Source organism: Lontra canadensis, unplaced genomic scaffold (assembly GCF_010015895.1).
Source record: "Lontra canadensis isolate GAN:19392208 unplaced genomic scaffold, GSC_riverotter_1.0 scaffold25, whole genome shotgun sequence".
Lineage (NCBI taxonomy): Eukaryota > Metazoa > Chordata > Mammalia > Carnivora > Mustelidae > Lontra > Lontra canadensis.
Genome location: NW_022631019.1, coordinates 156,749 through 176,021, shown reverse-complemented (window position 1 = coordinate 176,021; position 19,273 = coordinate 156,749). Strand labels below are relative to the sequence as shown.

At 65.9% G+C, this 19,273-nt stretch overlaps 1 protein-coding gene across 4 annotated transcripts in view; it reads right to left on the bottom strand.

Moving 5' to 3' along the window:
- AGRN (agrin) overlaps window positions 1-19,273 on the bottom strand; it is a 33,201-nt gene that overhangs the window by 2,840 nt on the left and 11,088 nt on the right. Inside the window, exons 1-34 of one of the 4 annotated variants that reach the window (XM_032863106.1) lie at window positions 16,263-17,101; window positions 15,612-15,659; window positions 11,689-11,904; window positions 11,284-11,508; window positions 10,976-11,200; window positions 10,579-10,785; window positions 9,260-9,478; window positions 8,984-9,178; window positions 8,699-8,899; window positions 8,468-8,616; window positions 8,278-8,383; window positions 7,421-7,537; window positions 7,174-7,338; window positions 6,846-6,989; window positions 6,617-6,741; window positions 6,435-6,540; window positions 6,005-6,337; window positions 5,786-5,923; window positions 5,215-5,342; window positions 4,967-5,081; window positions 4,765-4,884; window positions 4,297-4,653; window positions 3,896-4,088; window positions 3,517-3,732; window positions 2,840-3,069; window positions 2,619-2,753; window positions 2,308-2,404; window positions 2,034-2,198; window positions 1,804-1,915; window positions 1,578-1,589; window positions 1,216-1,332; window positions 853-1,045; window positions 678-765; window positions 428-451 (exon numbers count right to left, since the gene is read on the bottom strand). In XM_032863106.1, the coding sequence (XP_032718997.1) occupies window positions 428-451; window positions 678-765; window positions 853-1,045; window positions 1,216-1,332; window positions 1,578-1,589; window positions 1,804-1,915; window positions 2,034-2,198; window positions 2,308-2,404; window positions 2,619-2,753; window positions 2,840-3,069; window positions 3,517-3,732; window positions 3,896-4,088; window positions 4,297-4,653; window positions 4,765-4,884; window positions 4,967-5,081; window positions 5,215-5,342; window positions 5,786-5,923; window positions 6,005-6,337; window positions 6,435-6,540; window positions 6,617-6,741; window positions 6,846-6,989; window positions 7,174-7,338; window positions 7,421-7,537; window positions 8,278-8,383; window positions 8,468-8,616; window positions 8,699-8,899; window positions 8,984-9,178; window positions 9,260-9,478; window positions 10,579-10,785; window positions 10,976-11,200; window positions 11,284-11,508; window positions 11,689-11,904; window positions 15,612-15,659; window positions 16,263-16,410 (5,369 nt within the window). In that variant the 5' untranslated portion in view covers window positions 16,411-17,101. Of the gene's footprint in view, window positions 1-427; window positions 452-677; window positions 766-852; window positions 1,046-1,215; window positions 1,333-1,577; window positions 1,590-1,803; window positions 1,916-2,033; window positions 2,199-2,307; window positions 2,405-2,618; window positions 2,754-2,839; window positions 3,070-3,516; window positions 3,733-3,895; window positions 4,089-4,296; window positions 4,654-4,764; window positions 4,885-4,966; window positions 5,082-5,214; window positions 5,343-5,785; window positions 5,924-6,004; window positions 6,338-6,434; window positions 6,541-6,616; window positions 6,742-6,845; window positions 6,990-7,173; window positions 7,339-7,420; window positions 7,538-8,277; window positions 8,384-8,467; window positions 8,617-8,698; window positions 8,900-8,983; window positions 9,179-9,259; window positions 9,479-10,578; window positions 10,786-10,975; window positions 11,201-11,283; window positions 11,509-11,688; window positions 11,905-15,611; window positions 15,660-16,262; window positions 17,102-19,273 lie in introns of those variants that run through there. The other 3 variants (XM_032863104.1, XM_032863107.1, XM_032863105.1) reach the window with 3 other exon arrangements.

Below are 19,273 nucleotides of genomic sequence, written 5' to 3'. Positions count from 1 at the left end.
GCCAGGGCGATGTCATGTGGACACACAGGGCTGGTGGGCACGACCCAGGTCAAGGGCAGAGGTCAAGAGGCGGGGCTCAGGGTTCCCCTGCCTGGGAGAGGCCCCCGGATGTCTGAACACGCATGTGCATGTACAGACACACACGCACACAGACACACCTGCATGCACACACCCAGACCCGTGTGGGCTCTGATGCACGCACGTGCACACACACACACGCGCGCATGCGTGCACGCCATGGTGGTGCCTCACGGCGGGGGCGGGAGCTGCAGCATGTGCAGGGGTGACCCACCCCTCTTCCTAAGCCCAGTCTCCTGCCCCGGGATGGGAAGCCTGGCCCTCCGTGGGGGTGGGGGTCGGCTACTGTGGGTGAGGCGCTAAGAACAGGTGAGCAGGATGGTGTGGTGGGGGCCCAGGTGCTACTTACACGGGGATCTCATTGGTCAGTTCGCTTGGAAACAAAGAGACAGAGGCGGTGAGAAGGAAGGAAGGTGGAGGTGGGCGGAGGAGGGCAGAGGGCGGCGGGGCTGCGGGGGCTGATGCCAGGCCTTCCCCTCCTGGCAGCAGAGCGGTCGGTGGCTGTGGCAGGGCCCGCGTCTCACCCCACACAGCAGGCTCAGACAGTACCAGACAGATGGCAGAGGGCAGGGGCACCCAGCGCCCAGGTGGCACGTTACCTCTCAGTCACGGCATTGAGGTACTCAACGTAGGTCTGTCCGTCGAAGGCCAGCGCGTCCACATCCCCTGCCGACTTCTCAGTCAGCCCTGAGAGACAGTCGGGGTGAGGGCTGCCTCGGGCGGGGCCCCCCACCCAGCCTCGGAGAGGGGCGAGGCAGTGCCCACCCATCTCACCCTGCTCGCAGTGAGGCCCCGAGAAGCCCCCAGGGCACAGGCACTCATAGGAGGCCTCCCGAGGGAGGCAGGAGGCCCCGTGCAGGCACGGGTGGCCTGAGGCCTGGGTACAAGGGTGGTGGGCAAAAGATGAGACATCCATGGACCGCACCACGTGCTCCTGGTTCAGCAGCTGGTGGCCTTTCAAGGAGACCTGGGGGATAAGAGGTAGAACACCTTTGTCTGGCCTGCTCTCCTCCCTTCGACAGCAGCCCCCACCCCAGGACAGAGACCCCTCTGGGCTGGGCCCTTCCTCAAGACTCGACCACCCCTACCACTGCAGAGAGCCCCCGCTGGGATGGGCCCCTCCCCTGCCCCATGTACCAGCTGGATGACGCCATCGAAGCCGGAGGACACGGCGGCTGCGCGGGCCAGCTTGCTGAAGTCAGGGGCGCCCCCAACATAGAGCGGCTCCTTCAGATTGAGGACAGTGTGCGGTACCTGGGGGAAGGTTCTGCGTGAGGGGCGTGAGGGGGCTGCGGGGCCTGCTCATGGGGCAGAGACAAGGACACTGGGGCCCAGATCAGCACTCCCCCCACCCCCGCCGCCTGCAGTGGCCCACCCCGTCACCCGCCAGCGTATCCAGGACACAGAGTTAATCACACAGACATGGCCCGTGTGCAGACTCAGTGGGGCAGGAGCTACTCTAGAAGACGAACGAGCAGGGTGAGAGCAGAGACCAGTACCTTGCGGGATTTCTGGCGTCCGAAGAGCAGGGTGGGGGTTGCAGAGCAAGAGCCAGAGAGCAGTGGGGGCAGAGAGCAGACAGACAGAGGCACAGGACAGACGGGGGAGAAAACAGTTCTGTGAGAGCCAGCTGTGGGGCAGGGACTGCTGTGCCTCCCAGGAGGGGAGGGAGCAGGGAGGTGGTGGGGGAGCTGGTGGGAGGCCCACGGCCTTGGGGATACTCACCGGGGACTCCCCCAGCACACGGGGCCCATCGCTGACACGCATGGCCCCCTTGCGGCCATTGCGCTCCAGTGAGACCCTGGTCCAGGTGTCCAGAGCCACTGGCTCCTTGCTCCTGGTGATGGGGGTGTACCATGAGCAGGCTCTGGGCCCTGCCAGCCCGTCCACCCCGGGGCCTGCGACACTGCCAAGTGTCCCCGGCCTCAGTCCCAGGCCCACATGCGAGAGCGCACCTGATGACTGCAGCCCCCTTGCCCAGGTCATAGCGGAACTCCAGGAAGCGGTCCTGCAACGCCAGGGACACAAAGTCCCCCTTGCCGTCTGTCTTCTGCCCGTTGTAGAAGAGCAAACCGCTGGGGCCACGCGCCAGGAACACCACCTCCAGAGCCATCTTCTCCCTGGGGTCAGGTAGTGACAGGTGAGGGCATCTCAATGGCCCTTCACCCTGTAGGCCAGACAGGGGCTGGGGGAGCTCTTCCCCTCATACACCCCTTCTGTCCTACTGACCCCAGGTCCCGCTCGAAGGTATGCAAGCCTTTCAGCTCCAGGTAGGAGAAGCCGTTGAAGTCAGCCAGGAAGGGCTGAGAATAATCCCGCTCAGAAACTGTGGAGGACGAGAGAGCAGTCACACAGGGGCCGGGCCTTGACCCCTGGGGTTCCCTGGACCTCCACTGGTCTGTGAGCCCCAGGCCTAACTCAAGCCCTAACACTAGCCAGAACCCCGATCCTAACCCCACCCAGAACCCACACCCTAATGCTGAATCCTGCCATCCTCATTCCCACCCCCCTCCCTGCACCGATGGCCCAATGCCCCCCACCTGTCTGGCAGGTGGTGCCCCCTCGCCCCTGGGGGCATTCGCACTGGGCCTCCCCGTCAGGCAGCACACGGCAGGGGGCTGCCCCATGGCAGGGGTTTGGCTCACAGGGGTTCTTGTCATCACTACAGGTTGGACCTACAAGGAGACACGATGGGGTCCCACACCAACAGATATGTGGGCGTGCCCCCCAACCCTGCGCCCAGCCCAGGCTCCAGCCTCACCAAAGCGGCCGGGGGGGCACAGACAGTGGAACATGCCGGCCTCCAGGGCTCGGCATGGGGCCCCACCGAGGCAGGGGTTGGGCAGGCATGGATGGTCCCCACACTCGCCCACACCAGAGCTCCGGGTCACGGCCCCCTGCCAGCTGCTGAGCTCCAGCCGCTGGTTGTTCACATCCAGGAGGCGGATGCAGCCCCTGAGGCCGACACGGATGGAGGTCCTTTCGAGCACCCTGCCGTCAGGAGGAGGGTAGACGTCAGAGGGCAGAGACCAAAGACACCCTCTCTCCCAGCCAGCTGCACCGCTGGCACCCCTGCCAGCCGGGATGAGGGCTGCTCCCTATCCCCGTCCATGCTTCTGGGGCTCTCAGGATGCCCAGTCCCACAAATGGGACTGAATAAAGAAGTGGGTTGAGGGTCACAGCTCAGGACTAAAGGTCGGAGCAGCCCAGCCCCTCCTTGATGGTAACACAACAGCCTGGGGCTCAGGGATGCCACCAGGGGACAGAATCGGGATCAGGATCAAATCAGGGTCATTGCCATCATCCACACTCGTCCTCCCACCCACTGTGCTATTTGCAAGTTGCTTGGGCCTCTTAGATGCTGACCACAAGAGTCAGGGGTCAGGACCAAGCTCAGGGGTCTGGGGTCAGAGGTGTCCCCCGCTCCCTGATGCTCACACGGAAGCCTGGTCTGCCGGGACGCCGCCCACAAAGAGGTCTGTGTCCAGGTTGAGACCATCAGTACCACTGGGGCTATGGCCCAGAACAGGGGTCTCACCATCCACTGAGAGCGTACCCCGGCGCCAGTGCCGGGACAGCTCTAAGCGGTGCCAGCGGCCGGGCTCCACAGGCACTGAGCTGGTCAGGACCGCGGGCCCCGAGCCAGTGTCAAACCTGGGGGATGGGAGCAGGGACTCAGGACAGCGACCTCAGGCCAGGACCATGGCTCCACCTCAGCCTCCTGCCCTCCCCCTTCCCCGCCTCAGCTCCCCTCCTGACCACCCCCACCAGCAGCCCCCCTCCCTCCCCGGCCACCTGGGCTGCCCCGTCCACTCACCGGAGCTGCACCCGGCCTCCCAGCAACGTCAGCGCCAGGAAGTCCTTGCCCCGGGCATTGCCATTGTACAGCAGCAAACCCTGGGGCTCTAGTGCCCGGAACTCCAGTGCCAGGCGCAGCGTGTGGTAGGCACGGAGGGTGGGGAAGGCCAGGAAGGAGTGGCCCCCGAAGGCTGGCGCAGAGGGGTGCAGTGCTGCCAGCAGACAAGGAGGGACCCACTGGAGGGGCGCGGAGGACCCCCGCCCCCTCGGTGCTCTCCTCCAGCCTGAAAGTCCCAGCCCCGTCACCCCCCCGGGCCCCCTCGGCCTGGCCCCCAACCCCCAACTGTGGCTTGGCCCGGCCCCAACCCTGGCCAACCCTCCATCTGCCTCCCGCCTCTCTCCAGCATGGATGACCTTTACCCTGCTCACAGACGGTGCCCTTCCTGCCCACGGGGCAGCTGCAGGTGAAGCCGCCACCAGGGTCCTGGTCCTGGCAGGTTCCCCCGTGGAGGCAGGGCTGGGAGTCACAGGGCTTCAGTGGCTGCGGGGTGCCTGAGGGCAAGGGCCGGCGTCCAGGCACGCGACGGGGGGCCGTGGTGGGCGGCTGGCGTGTGGTGGGCAGGGCTGTGGTCCTGTCAGCAGACTGGCTGGTGTGACTGGGGGACAGGGCCCGCTGGGTCACAGCAGAAGGCAGGTGGACCATGGTGGTGGCTCTGGCCGTGGCTGTGGCCACTGTGGCTCCTGTGGTGGCTCCCAAGAAGAATGCGGGAAACCAGTCTGAGGGCAGAGGGACCGTCAGGACCCCCGGAGAGCAGAGCCCTGGGAGGGCCGGCAAGGGTGAGGGTCCCAGGGAAGTGGGGGAGGGGCTGGGTGGGCGGCACCCCTCACCGAAGTCTAGGAAGCGCACGTGCTCCTGCAGCGGCCGCCTCACCCCCAGAGACCGGCGCCGGGATGCCTGTATCTGCCGGAGCAGGGCCTGGGCCACGTCGGACGCCCTAAAGGTCGTGGCTGAGAAGGAGGGGACAAGGAACATGGGAGAGCCCTACACACACCCGCCTGCCTCCTGGGAGGGCCCGGGGCGGGGCCTTACCAGGGTCAAAGTACACGTCCACGACGGCGCGGACGGAGCTGCCGGGCCCCAGGTCCCGCAGGTGGACACTTCGGAAGTCCTTCTTCACGTCGGAGTTCCGGAAGAGGTCGTCCAGCTGTGGGTGGGCAGTGGGGGAGGGCTCTGGGGAGCTGCCCAGGCCGGACTGTCCGGCCGCCCATTCCAGCACCTCTCTGGGTGTGTCCTGGGAGGGAAGCTAGAGGCGGGGAGGGCCTTGCCCCTGCACGTACTGCGCTCTCGATGCTCCTAGCAGTCTCCCCGAAGAGCTCCGACTTGGGGTCAGCCATCTCCGGTGTGTAGAACAGCTCCTGCCCCTCAACCCCCTCGAGTTCCAGTACACCCTGGAAGGCCCTGGTGGCTGTGGGGGAGGTGGCAGTGAGGCCCTGCTGGGCACCGGCCTGGCTGCTGGGTGGGCCACGGGCACAGGCCCCAGCAGCAAGCCACATGGGGTGCGGGCAGGTTAGTCAGATGGTCATGAGGTTAGTGGGGTCTTGGGGGCAGGGCTGGCACCAGTTACCGGGCGGACTTCTTGGAGCAGTGCTCCAGGCCGGCTTGCAACAGGAAAGACACGTTAGCTGCAGGGTCCTGGGCACCCACGTGTGTGTGTGGGCCGAGATTACACGTGTACATGCCTGTGCTGCGTCCCCAAGACCACGCACACGTGTGTGCCCAAATCAGAAGACCGTATACCCTGAGTGCCCACCTGTGGGGCAGGCCTCCTGCCTGGGAGGGGAGACAGCATTCCTGGCCGTGTCCAGGCCACAGGTCACGCTCCACCCCAGACCCCGGCTACCCACTCACCGGGACAGTTGGAACCCTCTGCGTCCAGTGAGGGTGTCTTGCCATCCGAGCAGCAGCCCAAAGGGGAGTTGTAGCAAGAAGCCCTCTCCATGGGTGGCCCAGGGGTCACAGCGCTGCCACCTTCGGAGGGCTCGAGTCCTGGAGAGGTATAGTCTAAGCCTGGCCCTGGAGGTAGCCCTTCCGGGCCCCGTTCCCCTGCGTCCTTGAGCCCGCGCTCACCCCCTGAGCCAGCCCCACTGGCCTCCAGGTCACCACTCAGTCCCTCATCGCCGCTCCCGTCAGCACTGCCAGATTCGCCAAAGGCAGACGTGGCAAGCTTGGCTGCTGGGGCAGGGGCTGTGGGGGGCACGGTCGGCATGGGCCTCGTGGTAGTCCTGGGCGTGCTGGCCGTGGTCCGAGGTCCTGGCGAGGGCTGAGGAGTGGGCTGGCTGTGAGGGGTCCTGGTGGGCGCCAGGGGTGGGGCGCTCGGGGGGAAAGGCAGTGCCGTGCTCAGGTTGGGCCCCGACGCAGCCACGGGTACAGGCGTTGGGCGGCCACCAAGAGCTACAGACTCTGCGGGAGGAACAGAGTCTGAGTGGACGCCCAGGGCAGGCAGTCAGCCCCAAGCCAGGCCTTCTCAGTCCGTTCGAGGCGGAGAGCGAGGCCTTACCCTGACACGGGCCAAGGCTCTGGATGGAGATGTCCACGCCCTGACGGCAGGCAATGGTCCTCAGCTGACATTCGTTGCCGTAGGTCACTCCATCTGACCCGCAGACCTGGGGCACAGGGCAAGGATGCTGCAATGGAAGGCCCCTCCCCACCCCCCATGCCTCTACGTGCCCCAGCCCTCACCTTGGTAGCACTGGCCTCTGGACAGGTGGATGTTGGGCACACGCAGCGGGCGGAGCCAGCTTCCTGCACACAGGACGCCCCAAACTCACAGCGCATCTCAGCACACGTCTCGGGTGCCAAGGAGTCTGAGGCAGACACAGGAGACCCTGCCGGCTCAGGAGGCCTTGCCCCTATGATGGCCCCACCCCTGGCACAGGGAGACAAGGGCAGTGCCAGGCTTGGCTCTCACCTGATTCACAGCCACCGGGGCCCAGGGCGTGGCCATCTGGACACTGCCCGCACTTGGGTCCGGCCACCCCAGGCTTACATGAGCACAGCCCGGTCATCTGCTCACAGTCATCCCGCACGGCACCCCGGGGGTCACAGCTGCAGGCTGGAGGGCAGGGGGGAAGAACCTGAGGTCTGCGCCTGCTCTCCTCACTGGCTGCAGAGCCTGGCCCAGTGCCTGCCTGGTGTGGGTCAGGCCAGGATCTGAGCAGGTGAGACAAGGAGCACAGTGACAAGATGGACAGGTGGGAGCGCTTGGCTGGGGACTGACTGCTGCCCTGGTCACTCACGGGTGCAGCCGCTCCGGCTATCAGTGACGATGCCACGGAAGTTCCAGAAGCCAGGCTCACAGCGGTCACACTTGAGGCCCCCAACACCCGGGCGGCAGGAGCACTGACCCGTGGCTGGGTCACAGGTGCCACCGTAGGAGCCATGTGGGTTGCAGCGGCAGGAACCTGCAAGGCCAGGGCAGGCTGTGGTCACCGTGGCTCTGTGGCCCTGTGCAGCTCTGGGGTGGGGCCGGGCGGGAGTACTCACTGGGGCAGCCAGCCAGGCCCACACCCCGGGCCACCGTGGTGTTGTCCCGGCAGCAGCCATAGGGAGTCTGGGTGCAGTGCAGGGGGGCCGCGGGGGGCAGCGGGGCCAAGGTGGGGCCTGCAGGGAGAGGCAGAGGGTTCAGACGACAGACGTGGCCACGTGTGCACTGTGGGCCTGGCCACAGCACCTCAGCCTCCCCGGCCGTCACCACTCAGCCCTCCTGAAGCCACCTGCCACCGGGACCCGGGTGCCCGGAGCTCGCGTCACAGGTGAGGAAGCCACTTACACAAACCCACCTGTACACACAGCACCGAAAACGCGCAGGACACCCGGAGGTCAGGAACGTGCCGCCGCGCACAGACACACAGCCAGAACCGAGCTGCTTAGGCTCGTATCTTTTCACAACGCACACGCACACGCACGCGGCCACGTTCCTCCCAAACCGCACACATCAAGCACACATGCACAGACACACACCTGTGCGTACATGAGTCTACAAGCACACACAGGCACTCGTGCACACGTGGAAACATAGTAAACGTATTTATCGGGTCACCGCCCGTCTCCCGCTGTGGCGGGTGAGGCCTCCCCTCGCGGAGCCCCGTCCGGGGCGCAGACGGTGGGTACTCAGTGCAGGACCGCGGACTACGAGGCACTGACACCCACACGTGCACAAACACGAATGCTCACCAACGTTGCACCCCTGAACCCTCTGTGCCTCCGTGCCCCCCCACGCAGTACCCACGCGGACACACACGGCACACCTGTGTGCACACACAGCTGTGGACACATGCGCAGGAACACAAAGGCAACGGCACAGACGACACACGCCCGCCCGGCCCTGCAGGTCCACTCACCGCGGCAGGCGCCCTGAGCCGTGACATACAGTTCTCGCTGCGACTCGCACCTGGCCTTCTTCAGCTCACACTCAGTGCCGTAAGTGACCCCGTCTGAGCCGCAGACCTGGAGGGATGGTGTCAGCGTGGGTGGCCACAACCAGCTGCTTGCTGCCGGCCCAGAGCCGGGGTGGGGGGTGGGGGGCCTCACCGGGCTCCTCAGGACGCTGTGGCAGCTGAAGTCGCAGACGCAGGGCCCGTCTTCCGAGTCCTCGTCCCAGACACCGCCGTGCTGCCGGCAAAGCTCCTGCTCACACTCGCCGTCCTCTCCAGAGCCAGAGCCTCCAGAGCCGCACTCCGCTGCGGGGAGGGGCCGGGTCACCCGCGCGGTCTGTTCGAGGCCGACGCGGGGCAGCCCAGGCCAGTCCTCCCCCGAGCCTACCCTGCTCACAGGGCCCCGCCCGGGCCTCCTCAATCTGGGTCTGCTGCTGGCAGGCTGCCTCTCGGAGATGACACGCGCTGTCGTAGGTGACACCGTCGCTGCCACACACGGGACCGGGTGGGGGCTGCTCACACCGGGGGCACACACATCGCCCCGCCAAGCACACTGCCCCGAAAGCACACACTGCGTCTCCGCACGTCTCTGCAGGGGTGGGACCGGGCAGGGGTCATCCCGGCGGAGGGGTACCCAGGACCCCAGCCTGCCCACCCCCACAGCCCCACTCACGGCAGTGTCCCGCTGAGACCACGTGCAGGCTCATCTGGTGTGTGCAGGCGTGGACGTGCAGCTCACACTCGCTCGCGTACGTGTGCCCGTCGGAACCGCACACGGGCTGAGCCAAGGCCACGCACTCGGAGGGGCACACGCAGCGCCCGGTCTCAGCCTCGCACAGAGCTCCGAAGCGGCACTGCCCACAGCGGTCTGAGGAAGAGGCCCCATCACCACGGCAACCGGGACTCCCCGCCCCCCACTCCCAGCCAGCCTCACCTGCCCACCACTGACCACAGGGTCCTCGGCGAGCCACACGGATCTCCCGTCCAAGGGCGCAGGCTGTGGCTTCCAGCTCACACGTGCTGCCATACGTGACACCATCAGTGCCACACACGGGATCGTAGATGCCCGGACATGCCTGCTGGCACACACACTCCGCTTCACCGTTCTTCACAGCACATGACGCCCCAAATGGGCAGTGCACCCCAAGGCATGGGGACAGGGGTTGATCTGGGGAGAGCACGGGCAGTCGGTGAGGTCTTCCTGCTCCCCCGGGCTTCCGCACAAAGCCCCCAGCTCCACGCAGCAGACCTGCTCCCAGGGTGGGGACAGTGGAGGGAGAGTGCACTGGGAGAAGAGCCGGGCGCTCAGGACACAGCAGAGAAAGGGACAGACACACGAGAGATGCAGACAGGGACGCAGACCCAAACAGCCTCAGCCCCCCGCCTGAGTATGGGGAGGGGCTGCCCCCAAGACACAGGAGCTCCCTGACTGCCCACAGTGGGTGGGGGGAGGGCCAGGCTTATGACTGCTAGCCACCAGCAGCCTGGGGACACTCGTCTGTGCAGGGGGGCTCTCCCCTCCGTCGGGGGAGGAGTCTGCAGCCCACAGTCACACTCAGGGCCACAAAGGGGAGGAGGTGTCTGTCCACTTGCTCTGAGAACCACAAGGCCAGGCAGCAGCAAGCCACCCCCCCCCTGCTGAGCCGGGGGCAGACCTCGGGCCGTGGGCTCCTGGCGGCAGGCACGGTACGTCATCCTGCCAGCAGGTCAGGCTGGAAGACACAAGAGGCGGAGCAGAGAGGGAAGGGAGGACAGAGAAGAAAATACAGAGGCAGAGAGAGAGAGTGGACAGACAGACAGACCGACCGACGGACACAGTGGGGGGTTGGCAGAGCCACAGCAGCCCTCCGCCGACGCAGGATAACGCCGTCTCCGTCTCCACCGCCTGCTGCTCACCCCCACCCCCGCACCGAGCCAGAGACTCTGCCTCTGCGGGAGCATTGGTGTCCCCACAGTGTGGGGCCCGGGGGCCTGGAGGGGGATGGGGCACGGAGGGGGATGGGGCACGACGGCCTCACGTGGGCACAGGAGAGCCTGACCAAAGAGGCCTGCCTCTGCCCACTAACCCCCCCAACCCCGGGGGCTCCAGGCATCCCCCCGACAGAACCCCCTGACCCAGAGCCTACTGACAGACACCAGCCCCGCCGGGCCTCCCCCAGGACCCCAGGAGGAGCATGACTCAGGATGGAGATGGTACGTGATGACAGGCCACAGGGACCAACACGGGACCCGCCGGCTCTCAGTGTGGGCCCCACCCCTGCTGCTCACCACACGGGCCCTGGTGCTTGGCAGGGATGGCGCGTTGCTGCCGACACTCAGCTTGCTGGCGCCAGCAGTCGCTGTCATACGTGTGCCCGTCGCGCGCACACACAGGTCTGTAAGCCCCGTCACAGACGACACGGTCGCAGGAGCAGCGGGGGTGGCCTCGGCGGGACAAGCACACAGCACCAAACCTGCACACATCTGGGCACCGGTCTGGGAGGGTGAAGCGAGGAGATCAGACAGCCGGGGGCCATGTCAGCCCCCACCCTGGGACGTGCAAGGGACCCATGGGCGTAGGGGGTGGTGAGCGGGCACCGGGGAGGGGTGCAGCAGAGGGTGAGGACAGGCAGGGCCAGAGGGCACACAGAAGGGCAAGGCTGGGCCCTCTCCCAGGACTCCTCACCTTGAGGCTGGCACTGGCCAGAGCGCACTTTCTGGAGGAGGAGACCACGGGCAGCTCCCGTGCGGCCCATGACGCAATCATTGTCATAGGTGACTCCGTCATCCCCGCACACGGGTGCTCGCCGGGGAGGACAGCTCTCCGGCCGCAGGAGCATCTCCGGGCGCCGCGTGCGTGGGTTAACGCGGCAGACGCGGCTCAGGTCACTGCGGGCGCCCTGGCAGGGGTCTAGAAGGCGGGAAGGCACAGGTCAGAGTATGGGCGCGCACGCGCACGCAGGGTCACGCCACGCGCGCAGGGGCGGGGCTCACCGCAAGGACCGTCAAACTTCTTAAAGATGTTCTCCTGGCGGGCGCACGCGTGGCGCAGGAGCCGGCACTCGCTGGGGTAGTCGGCACCATCGCTGCCGCACACTGGGCCGTCGGGGGGCCCCTGGCAGGCGGCGGGGCACAGGCACGAGGCTGTCCGCCCATCTGCTGCGCGCACACAGGTGCTACCGAAGCTGCAGGTCACGTTGGAGCAGGGGTCCCGGGACCCTGCGGGGGTGGGGAGGGTGCGGGGAGGTGCGGGGTGGGGTCAGGAGGCCATCGCCCTGGCCTCCAGGGAGCCCAACCCAGACGGGCGCTCACCGCAGGGCCTGTGGCTAAGCGGGAGGGGTGGGTGTCCCAAAGACGTCCGTGCCGCCTCCAGGGAGCCCGCCTGGGACGCACACTCACCACAGGGCCCGCGGCTGAGCAGGCGGATGCGGCGCTGCTGACTGCACTGGGCCCGCTGCAGCTCACACTCGTTGCTATAGGTGGAGGCATCGGAGCCGCACACAGGCGCCACCACGGCGGGACAGGCGCTCTTCTTGCACACGCAGGACGCTCGGCCTGAGCCCTCTGCACTGGGCTCGCACACGGCACCAAAGCCGCACAACATTCCTCGGCACGCTGGGGGTAGGGCAGGAGAAGGGAAGGTCAGAGCCCTGCCCTGCAGATCTGCTGCCCTGTGCACCCCTTCTGCCCTGGCCCAGGGCACCCGAGCACCCCTTCTGCCCTGGCCCCAGGCACCTATGCGCACCTGCAGTGTCCACATGCCTGTGGAGACCTCAAGATGCACTCAGTGTTTGTTCAGAACCCCCACAGACACCTCTGCCCATGCAATGCGTGTCCACACATTCTCGGCTGGGTCCTGACCAGAACACACACCCCCACATCCACACACGCCCACGTACCCTGACGGGGCCTGGCCCTTCCCGCCTCAAACCCCACCCGCCCCAGAGCTTTTCCCTGGGGTAGAAGCTTCTCAGCTGTGGAGGGGGGCACCTCCCAGACCTTCCAGCAGCACCAGGGAGTTATGACCCCATCACCGGGAGCCCCACATGCGGTAGAGTGAGAAACAAACCCCCAGACCAGCTCCATGGCAGGGAATCGGCCCCACCTTGCTCAGGAGCCCACCCTTTCCTCACACCAGAATCAAAGGCCCTCGGCTGACTCCTGACCTATACCCTCACAGCCCTGGCCCCCTCCCAGGAGCCGCTCCAGCCCCAACACCAGCCCCAGCCCCACCACCTCTGCTCTGAGGTCAGATGGCTGTAGAGCAGACAGGTGGGAAGTCTCGGAGTCAGGCCACACGCTCCACCTCTGGCTCTGTGCCCCTCCTCAGCACCCTAACCTCAGGCCTCCCTCCGTGTCCCTCTTTTCTTTCCACAACTCTTCTGTGTGGGCCAGGCCTCTTGGGCCTTTCTCTGCCCGGCCCCCTCACTTCTGCGTCTCCCCCAGGTCCCTCAGCTGTGGCTTTCTTGATGTGGCCTTCTGGAAGGTTCCTGGTCCTCCAGCCCTCCCAGGTCTTCCCAGATGAAAGCTGGTGGGGCCTTTCTCTCTGAGGCCCCTCAGGCACTCACGCGCCTACACCTCCCCACCTACCATCCCCACCTCAGTAAATGTCCTCACCCCCACCCCTCCCCCCAGGCCTGCTGCCCCACCTCACACTCCCCAGCGACCTCCTCCAGGAGGCTGAGCACAGGGCCTCTGCTGACCTGTCCTTTTTCTCTTTCAACATTTTAGTTTCTGACTCTCTGGTTACAAACTGCCAGCACATCCCAAGGAAGTGGCTGCCCCCGACCGCCACCGGTGAGGGACCTCAGTAGTAGTGAGGTCTGGAGGAATGCAGAAGGCTCTGGGCCATTGAAACCCGAGCTGTCAGGGACAGCCCCTCCTGAAGAGAGGCAGGCTAACTCCAGTCCTCAGAACCCCTACCAGCATGGCGACCCCAGGTGTGCGGGCCTGTTACAGGTGCCTCTGTCTACGTCTACAATGTTTCATTGGGCCTAACGATCATTACTAATTTATGGTGGAGAGGGTGCGGTGCCCCCACCGTCAACCCCCAGCAGGCTCAGCAAGTAGGGCAGGAGGGAGAAAGCACCTCTCTTCTGGGGAGGCCAGGGCCCCAAAAGGAGCTGGAGCTAGCGGTTGCCACGGCGACCCCTCAGTCGCACCTGTGTGCCCCACCCTGCAGACCTCAGAGCCCGACTACCGCCACTGAGTCACCGGCCCCTCGACTGTGGACAAGTTATCACGCCTGCGCACCTCTTGCTGTGAATGGGGACAGTGGGACCTACTTTCCAGGGTTATCGTGAGGCTCACTGTGCCGGGACCTGCAGGGTGCCCAGCACGCGACGCCAGCTGCCCCAGTAACGGCAGGAATGAGAACCATCACTTCACTGGCCTCCCCTCCTGGCTCAAACCCAGCTCAAAGGCTGCGCTCTGTGAGGCCTCTTCCCGCGGTCTCCCTCCACTCTCCCCTTAGCACTTTCTCCTCCCCCTCCTCCTCACCAAGGCCCTCAGGACCCCCAGGCCGAGCTCACAGGCACTTGCTGATGTCCGGCTGACTTCTCTGACTGGCTTCAATGGGACCTGCTGACCAAGGTCTCCCCAGAGTTCTGAGCCCATGGCCAAAAACTTAGTCCTTCTCTCATTAAGCTTCAGGTTCCTGAGCTGGCTGCAGAGTGTCTGTGCCCTTGGGTTCAGGCCTGTCTTCCCCTCTTCTCACCTTGGTCCAGCCAGACCCCTCCCCAGACCCCAGCCCCTCGGACAAAGACGTCTACTCCTGGATGACTAGCATGTTCCTTGCCCACCGAGACCTGCACCCACCCCTTTGCAGCCCAGGGTTCTGCTTTGTCCCCTGCAAAACAGTAACTAGGGGAGGATGGGGAGGATGGTGATGATGACGACAACAGCTAACCTATGATAAGTGAGCCTAGAGCACTGGGTCGGGTGTATGGAAGGCGGACTGCAAGGGGAGGGACTGGGAGCAGGAGACCAGAAACACCAGCCCCACACCTGTCCAAGCCCTTCCTCATGCAAGCTGCCCCTCACAAATGCATGGAGAGCACCCATGTGCCCGTGAGACCGGTGCTCTGCCACACCTGCCCAGCTCCAACTCCCACGGAGGCTCTCTGGCCACTAGGCTCCCCTGTGCAGTCTTGCTCCCTGCACGCCCGGGGCCCGTGCCCTGCGCCAGGCTGGAGGCGGCAGTGGCTTTTTAAACTCCACGGGTGGAGTGGGTATGTTTACCTCCCCTCCTGGTCTCGGGTGAGCTGGGGGATGGAATGGGTGTCCTGAGTCCTGCCCATGGCCACAAGTACACAGTGTGTATGCCTACGAGGGACGATGACGGCCATGGCGTGGAGCTGTCCCCAAGTGTGCTGCAGGATCAGGAGGTGGGTATGGGGGCCCGCGCAAGCCTCTGTAGGGAAGACCGGGGTGTGTGTCAAGCAAAGGAGATGCACCAGGCTTTTAGGCTTCCGGAGAGGAGCCTGAGGACAGTGTTTAAATCCAGACAGCCCCATGCCTCTCACCCGCAGCCTGTGGGAGACTCAGTCTGGTCACCAGCTCCCAGCCCACTAGAGCCCCTATCCCATATACGGACTGCCTTCTCTAAGTGACTTCAGTGAACTTGGGCAGGTACCCACCCAGCAGGGGGCCAGGTACTGAGCACAAACTTGGAAGCTCTCACTGTCCCCACCCAAAAGAGAACCCCAAGCTGCCCTTTCCTGTGGCCCTAACGGCTTCACCCCCTCCCGCCTCACGTTAGCTTAATTACAGTGGCCCACAGACTAGCAGGCCCCTCAGGGAGGGTCAAGAAAGCTAACCCCAGGCTGTTCAGTCCTTGGGGCTCAGAATGGGGCCAGGGAAGGGAAGGGGTGGGCGCTAGTACAGAGGGGAGGTCTGGGAGGGCAGAGGTGGCTCTCCAGACCCTCCTCGGTCGTTGGTCCTTCATGACCCCCCACTCCTCACACATATTGTCTGACCCATCTTACAACTTGCAGACCCCTGGATTTAGTCCCAGTTTCTTGGCCAAGAAGGCCAAGGCCCAAAGAAGTTGGAGCCATGCTTGTGTGTGATGATCCATGGCTGACACAGGGCCAGGCCCAGGCCCAGGGACCCCACACGCCCTCCGCTTGCCCACCACTGTGGACATCCCAGGAAGGACCCAGGGTCCATCATCCAGCCTCCTCTCTGTTCCAAATACACCTAATATGTCTGGTGTGCCCACCCCAACAATGGTCCCTGACCCCAAAGAGTGCCACTGCCCCACCCCAGGCACAGTCTCCCAAGTACAGCCTGTCACCAACTGAGTCCCCCACTCAACTCACCATCCAGAGGCATTGGGGGCGCTGGTGTGAAGTGGGTCCCAGGTTTGTCTGGAAAAAAACCCAAATATCTGAGTTAGTTCTCTCTGAGCAGGCCTTTCCATAGCCTGTCCCTTTGCCCAGTCTGGAGGGGCCACCTCTGCCCTCCCAGACCTCCCCTCTGTACTAGCGCCCACCCCATCCCTTCCCTGGCCCCATTCTGAGCCCCGAGGACTGGCCAAAGCCTGTGGGGGGTCAAAGCAGAGGTCTTTGCTCTTCTCTGCCCTTCCAGGGGTAGGGTCGTGGCCCGACACCTGTAGGCCCTGAACAACAGGGGTGTGGGCAGCCACGCCCTCCCTAGCTGAGCCCAGCCCCAGGCCCTGCCAAAGCTCCCACTGCAGTGCGGTCTGCGGCTCCTGCCCCCCAGAGCAGGTTGTCTCTGCAGCTCAGGCCCCCACAAGCCCACAGATAAGCTTCACGGGGCCAAGGGGTCCCAAGAACGGCCCATCCTGTTCTTAGAAGATGCAGGTGGCCCCTGTGAGAGCCATCTCAGTCGGTAGCCTCTGTGTGACCCTGCCCGTCCCCCAGTCAGCCCGGTGGCTGAGGCCAGCGACCTCAGCCAGCAGGAGGCTCACACGAGCCTGGCCCAGGGTGGCCATGCCCGCAGCCACGTACAGTTGTTGAGGAAGAGCAGGACAGCGAGGCCCAGCGTGGAAGCGGCCAGCAGGATCAGGCAGACGTTGCAGGGGATCATGAAATAGCGCACCAGCAGGGAGACCCCGCGCTGCTGCCGCGGGGCCCGCTCCAGAGGCCGCGGAGGCATGGCCCTGGGTTCTCAGCCCCCACGCTCAGGGTGTGCGGGCTCCTCAAGGGGCGCCCTTGGGCCTCTTCGGGGCAACTCCCCCCATGCTGGGACCCCCGGGGCAGCTGACAGCAGCTGTGCGCTCAAAGTTCAGTGAGGTCCCTGCCCGGAGAGCCGAAGGACCCCGCCGTGGCCCTCGAGGCTCATCACGGGCGGTGGGCAGAGTTCTCAGGAGGAAGAGGAGAAGCTTGGACCGGCCAGCGGCCAGCCCTGGCGTCCACGAGCCAGTAGCCGCGGGAGCCGGCAGCTGTCCGCAGGGCTCCGGCCGCGCTCGGTCTTCCCGGAGTCCGCGTCCCCGCCCGGCCGGCTTCCCGGGAGGCGCCGGCCCGAGGGGCCCCGGCGGCGCGGTGCCGGGCGCGAGGGTCTCCAGCCCCGGCCGAGGCGGGAGCGGCGAAGGCAGCGAGCAGGAGGCGCGCGTCGGCGAGCGGAGAATAAAGGGCCTCGGCGGGCCGCGCCTCGGCTCCCGCCTCCGGCCGAGCAGCGCCAGCTCGCGTCGCCCTCGCCGGGGCTGAGGCGGTGAGCGAGGGGCGAGGGGCGCCGCGGAAGGAGGGCGGGAGCCGAGACAAAGGAAGCCGCCCCCGGGGACCCCGCTGTCCGCGGGGAGTCGGGGCTCCCGGCGCAGGGGACCGGGCGGAAGGGGACGGCAGGGCGGCGGCACAAAAGGGGACGCGGGCGCAGCAGCAGGGGTGGGGGGTGGGGGGCGAGGTGGGAGCCGGGGCCGGGGAAGGAGCAGGGGTCGCGGGGAGGGTGGGCGCGGAGGGAGGTGGGGGGGAGAAGGCAGGTGCCGGGGCGGGGTGGGGGGCTAGGGGCGGGGTGGGCGGAGGGAGAAGGGGCGGGGCGGGGTCAGGGGCGGAGCGGGTTCCCTGCGGCGCCCCCCCCCAGCGGAGCCGGGCCGGCGGGAGCGGGTCAGCGGCCAAGGCCTCGGCGCGGGGCGGGAGGGTCACGCCGACTCCCCGCAGGGGGGCTCGCGCCCGCGTGCAGAACTCCATGGGCGGCTGCGGTGTGCGCGCGCTCCCGTGCGCGCGCCCCCGTAGGTGCCCGCGCCGGCCCCGCCCTGGCGGTGGCCTGTGGGGGAGGGGCGCCAGGTGCGCACACAGGTGGTGAGCGCGCCGGGTCCAGCACCGAGGGCGGAAGAGGAGGAGGAGGGGGTGGCGAGATAGGCCCACCCGCACCTGGGAACTGCCCGCAACACCTCAAACCGCCCGCGTCCTGCCCGCCTCCCCTCGGGGACTGAGAGCGGAACATGCAAATGAGCTCCTGGTCGAACATCATTATGTAAATAGTCGCGGGCCTCCGGGCCGGGTCCCGCGGGCCTGGAGCGCCCCCCGGAGGCCGCCAGCGAGCGGCCGGGCCGTGACGTCACAGCCGGGCCGGGGCGCGGGGGCCCACCCTGGGAGTCAGGCCTCTCCGCGTCTGCCGCCTGAGGACGCCCCGTTCCTAGCTCCTGCCGGCCTGGGGGTAAGGCGACGGTCGTGCACCGTCCCCATCATCCACACCGGTCACGCCCCACCCTCCGCAGCCGGAATCCGATAGGTGGCCATCTCTAGGACTAACCCTTCATTCCCCCGCACCCCCATCCCGCCACCGCCCACAGTCCTTTGGGAGGGACCCCTTAAGCGCTACCGCCACCCCACCAGGTCTGACCTCCTGGACTAGCCTGGACCTGGTCACAGGCCTTCGAGGCCCTGCAATGACCTCTGCCTGTCCCTCTCTGAGTCGGCCAGCCCTTTCTGGAGAGACAGGAAGAGGAAGCTTGGACTCCAAGGTACAGAGGATCCCTCTTCTCCTTGGGGGTCAGGACCCACCCACCCCAGCCCAGGACCCCTTCTGGTCAGTTCCTTCCAAGGGCTGTTGACCAACTCCCCAGCCCTGCTGAAAGACCTTAATTGCACCACTGCCCCCCACGCCATCCATGCTCAGTCACACTCATCTACCCATAGGCCCACACGCAACAGACACACGGCTGCCCACTTGTTCAGACTTACTCACACGCTGCGCTCAGGCCTCCGGAGGGGTGTTGGCACATGTGGTCAGCAGCTCCCCCTTTCAGCCAAATAGCCACCCATGCCACCCCGGTCACTTGGAGGTCTCATCTCAGTCCACATCTGGAGACAAGCGCTGAGCACAGCCCCTCTTCCCCTGGCACAAGCCCTTCTAGTGCCAATTCTCCGCTCGTCTGCAGCGACACCACTCCAGGGCACAAATGGACACCTTGGTGCTCAACTCCCACCAAGCCTCCAGCGGGTCCCTCCATCCTATGCTGCATTCAGTTGTGTCACAAACACATCCCTAGAGCTCCCCCCAGTTCCTGGTCAGGAGGTTCCTCCACACTCCCCCCAACCTCCTGCCCCCTCCCACTCCCTCAGCCCCAGCAGCCGCCTGCCACCTGCTTTGACTCCTTTCCATCCTGTGGCCAGGCACACTAGTGCCATATCCCATACAGGGTTACCATCCTGCCAGGGTCCCCCACCACCCACAGCGGAGGTCTTCAAACCTCCTAGAGCCTAAGGAAACCTCATCAAACTTTGCAGGAAAAGCCAATAAATGGCAAGGTTCCCTCACCTCATACTGCAGTGGACCCAGAGCAGCAGGACCCATCAGCAGACCCTGGCCCCAGGTCAGCCTCACCTTCTCAGGGGTGCCTCCCATCCCCTACCTCACCTCACTGGACCTTGGCACTGTCCACACCACACGGAGTGCCGGCAGCTCCCCAGGGCGCCACCCTGGACCGGGAGCACCCGGGGCAGGGTCTGACTTTTTATCTTCTTGGGGCAGGGCTTGGCTCAGAGCCCAGACACTTGGTGTGGTGAGCCAGGCGGTTCAC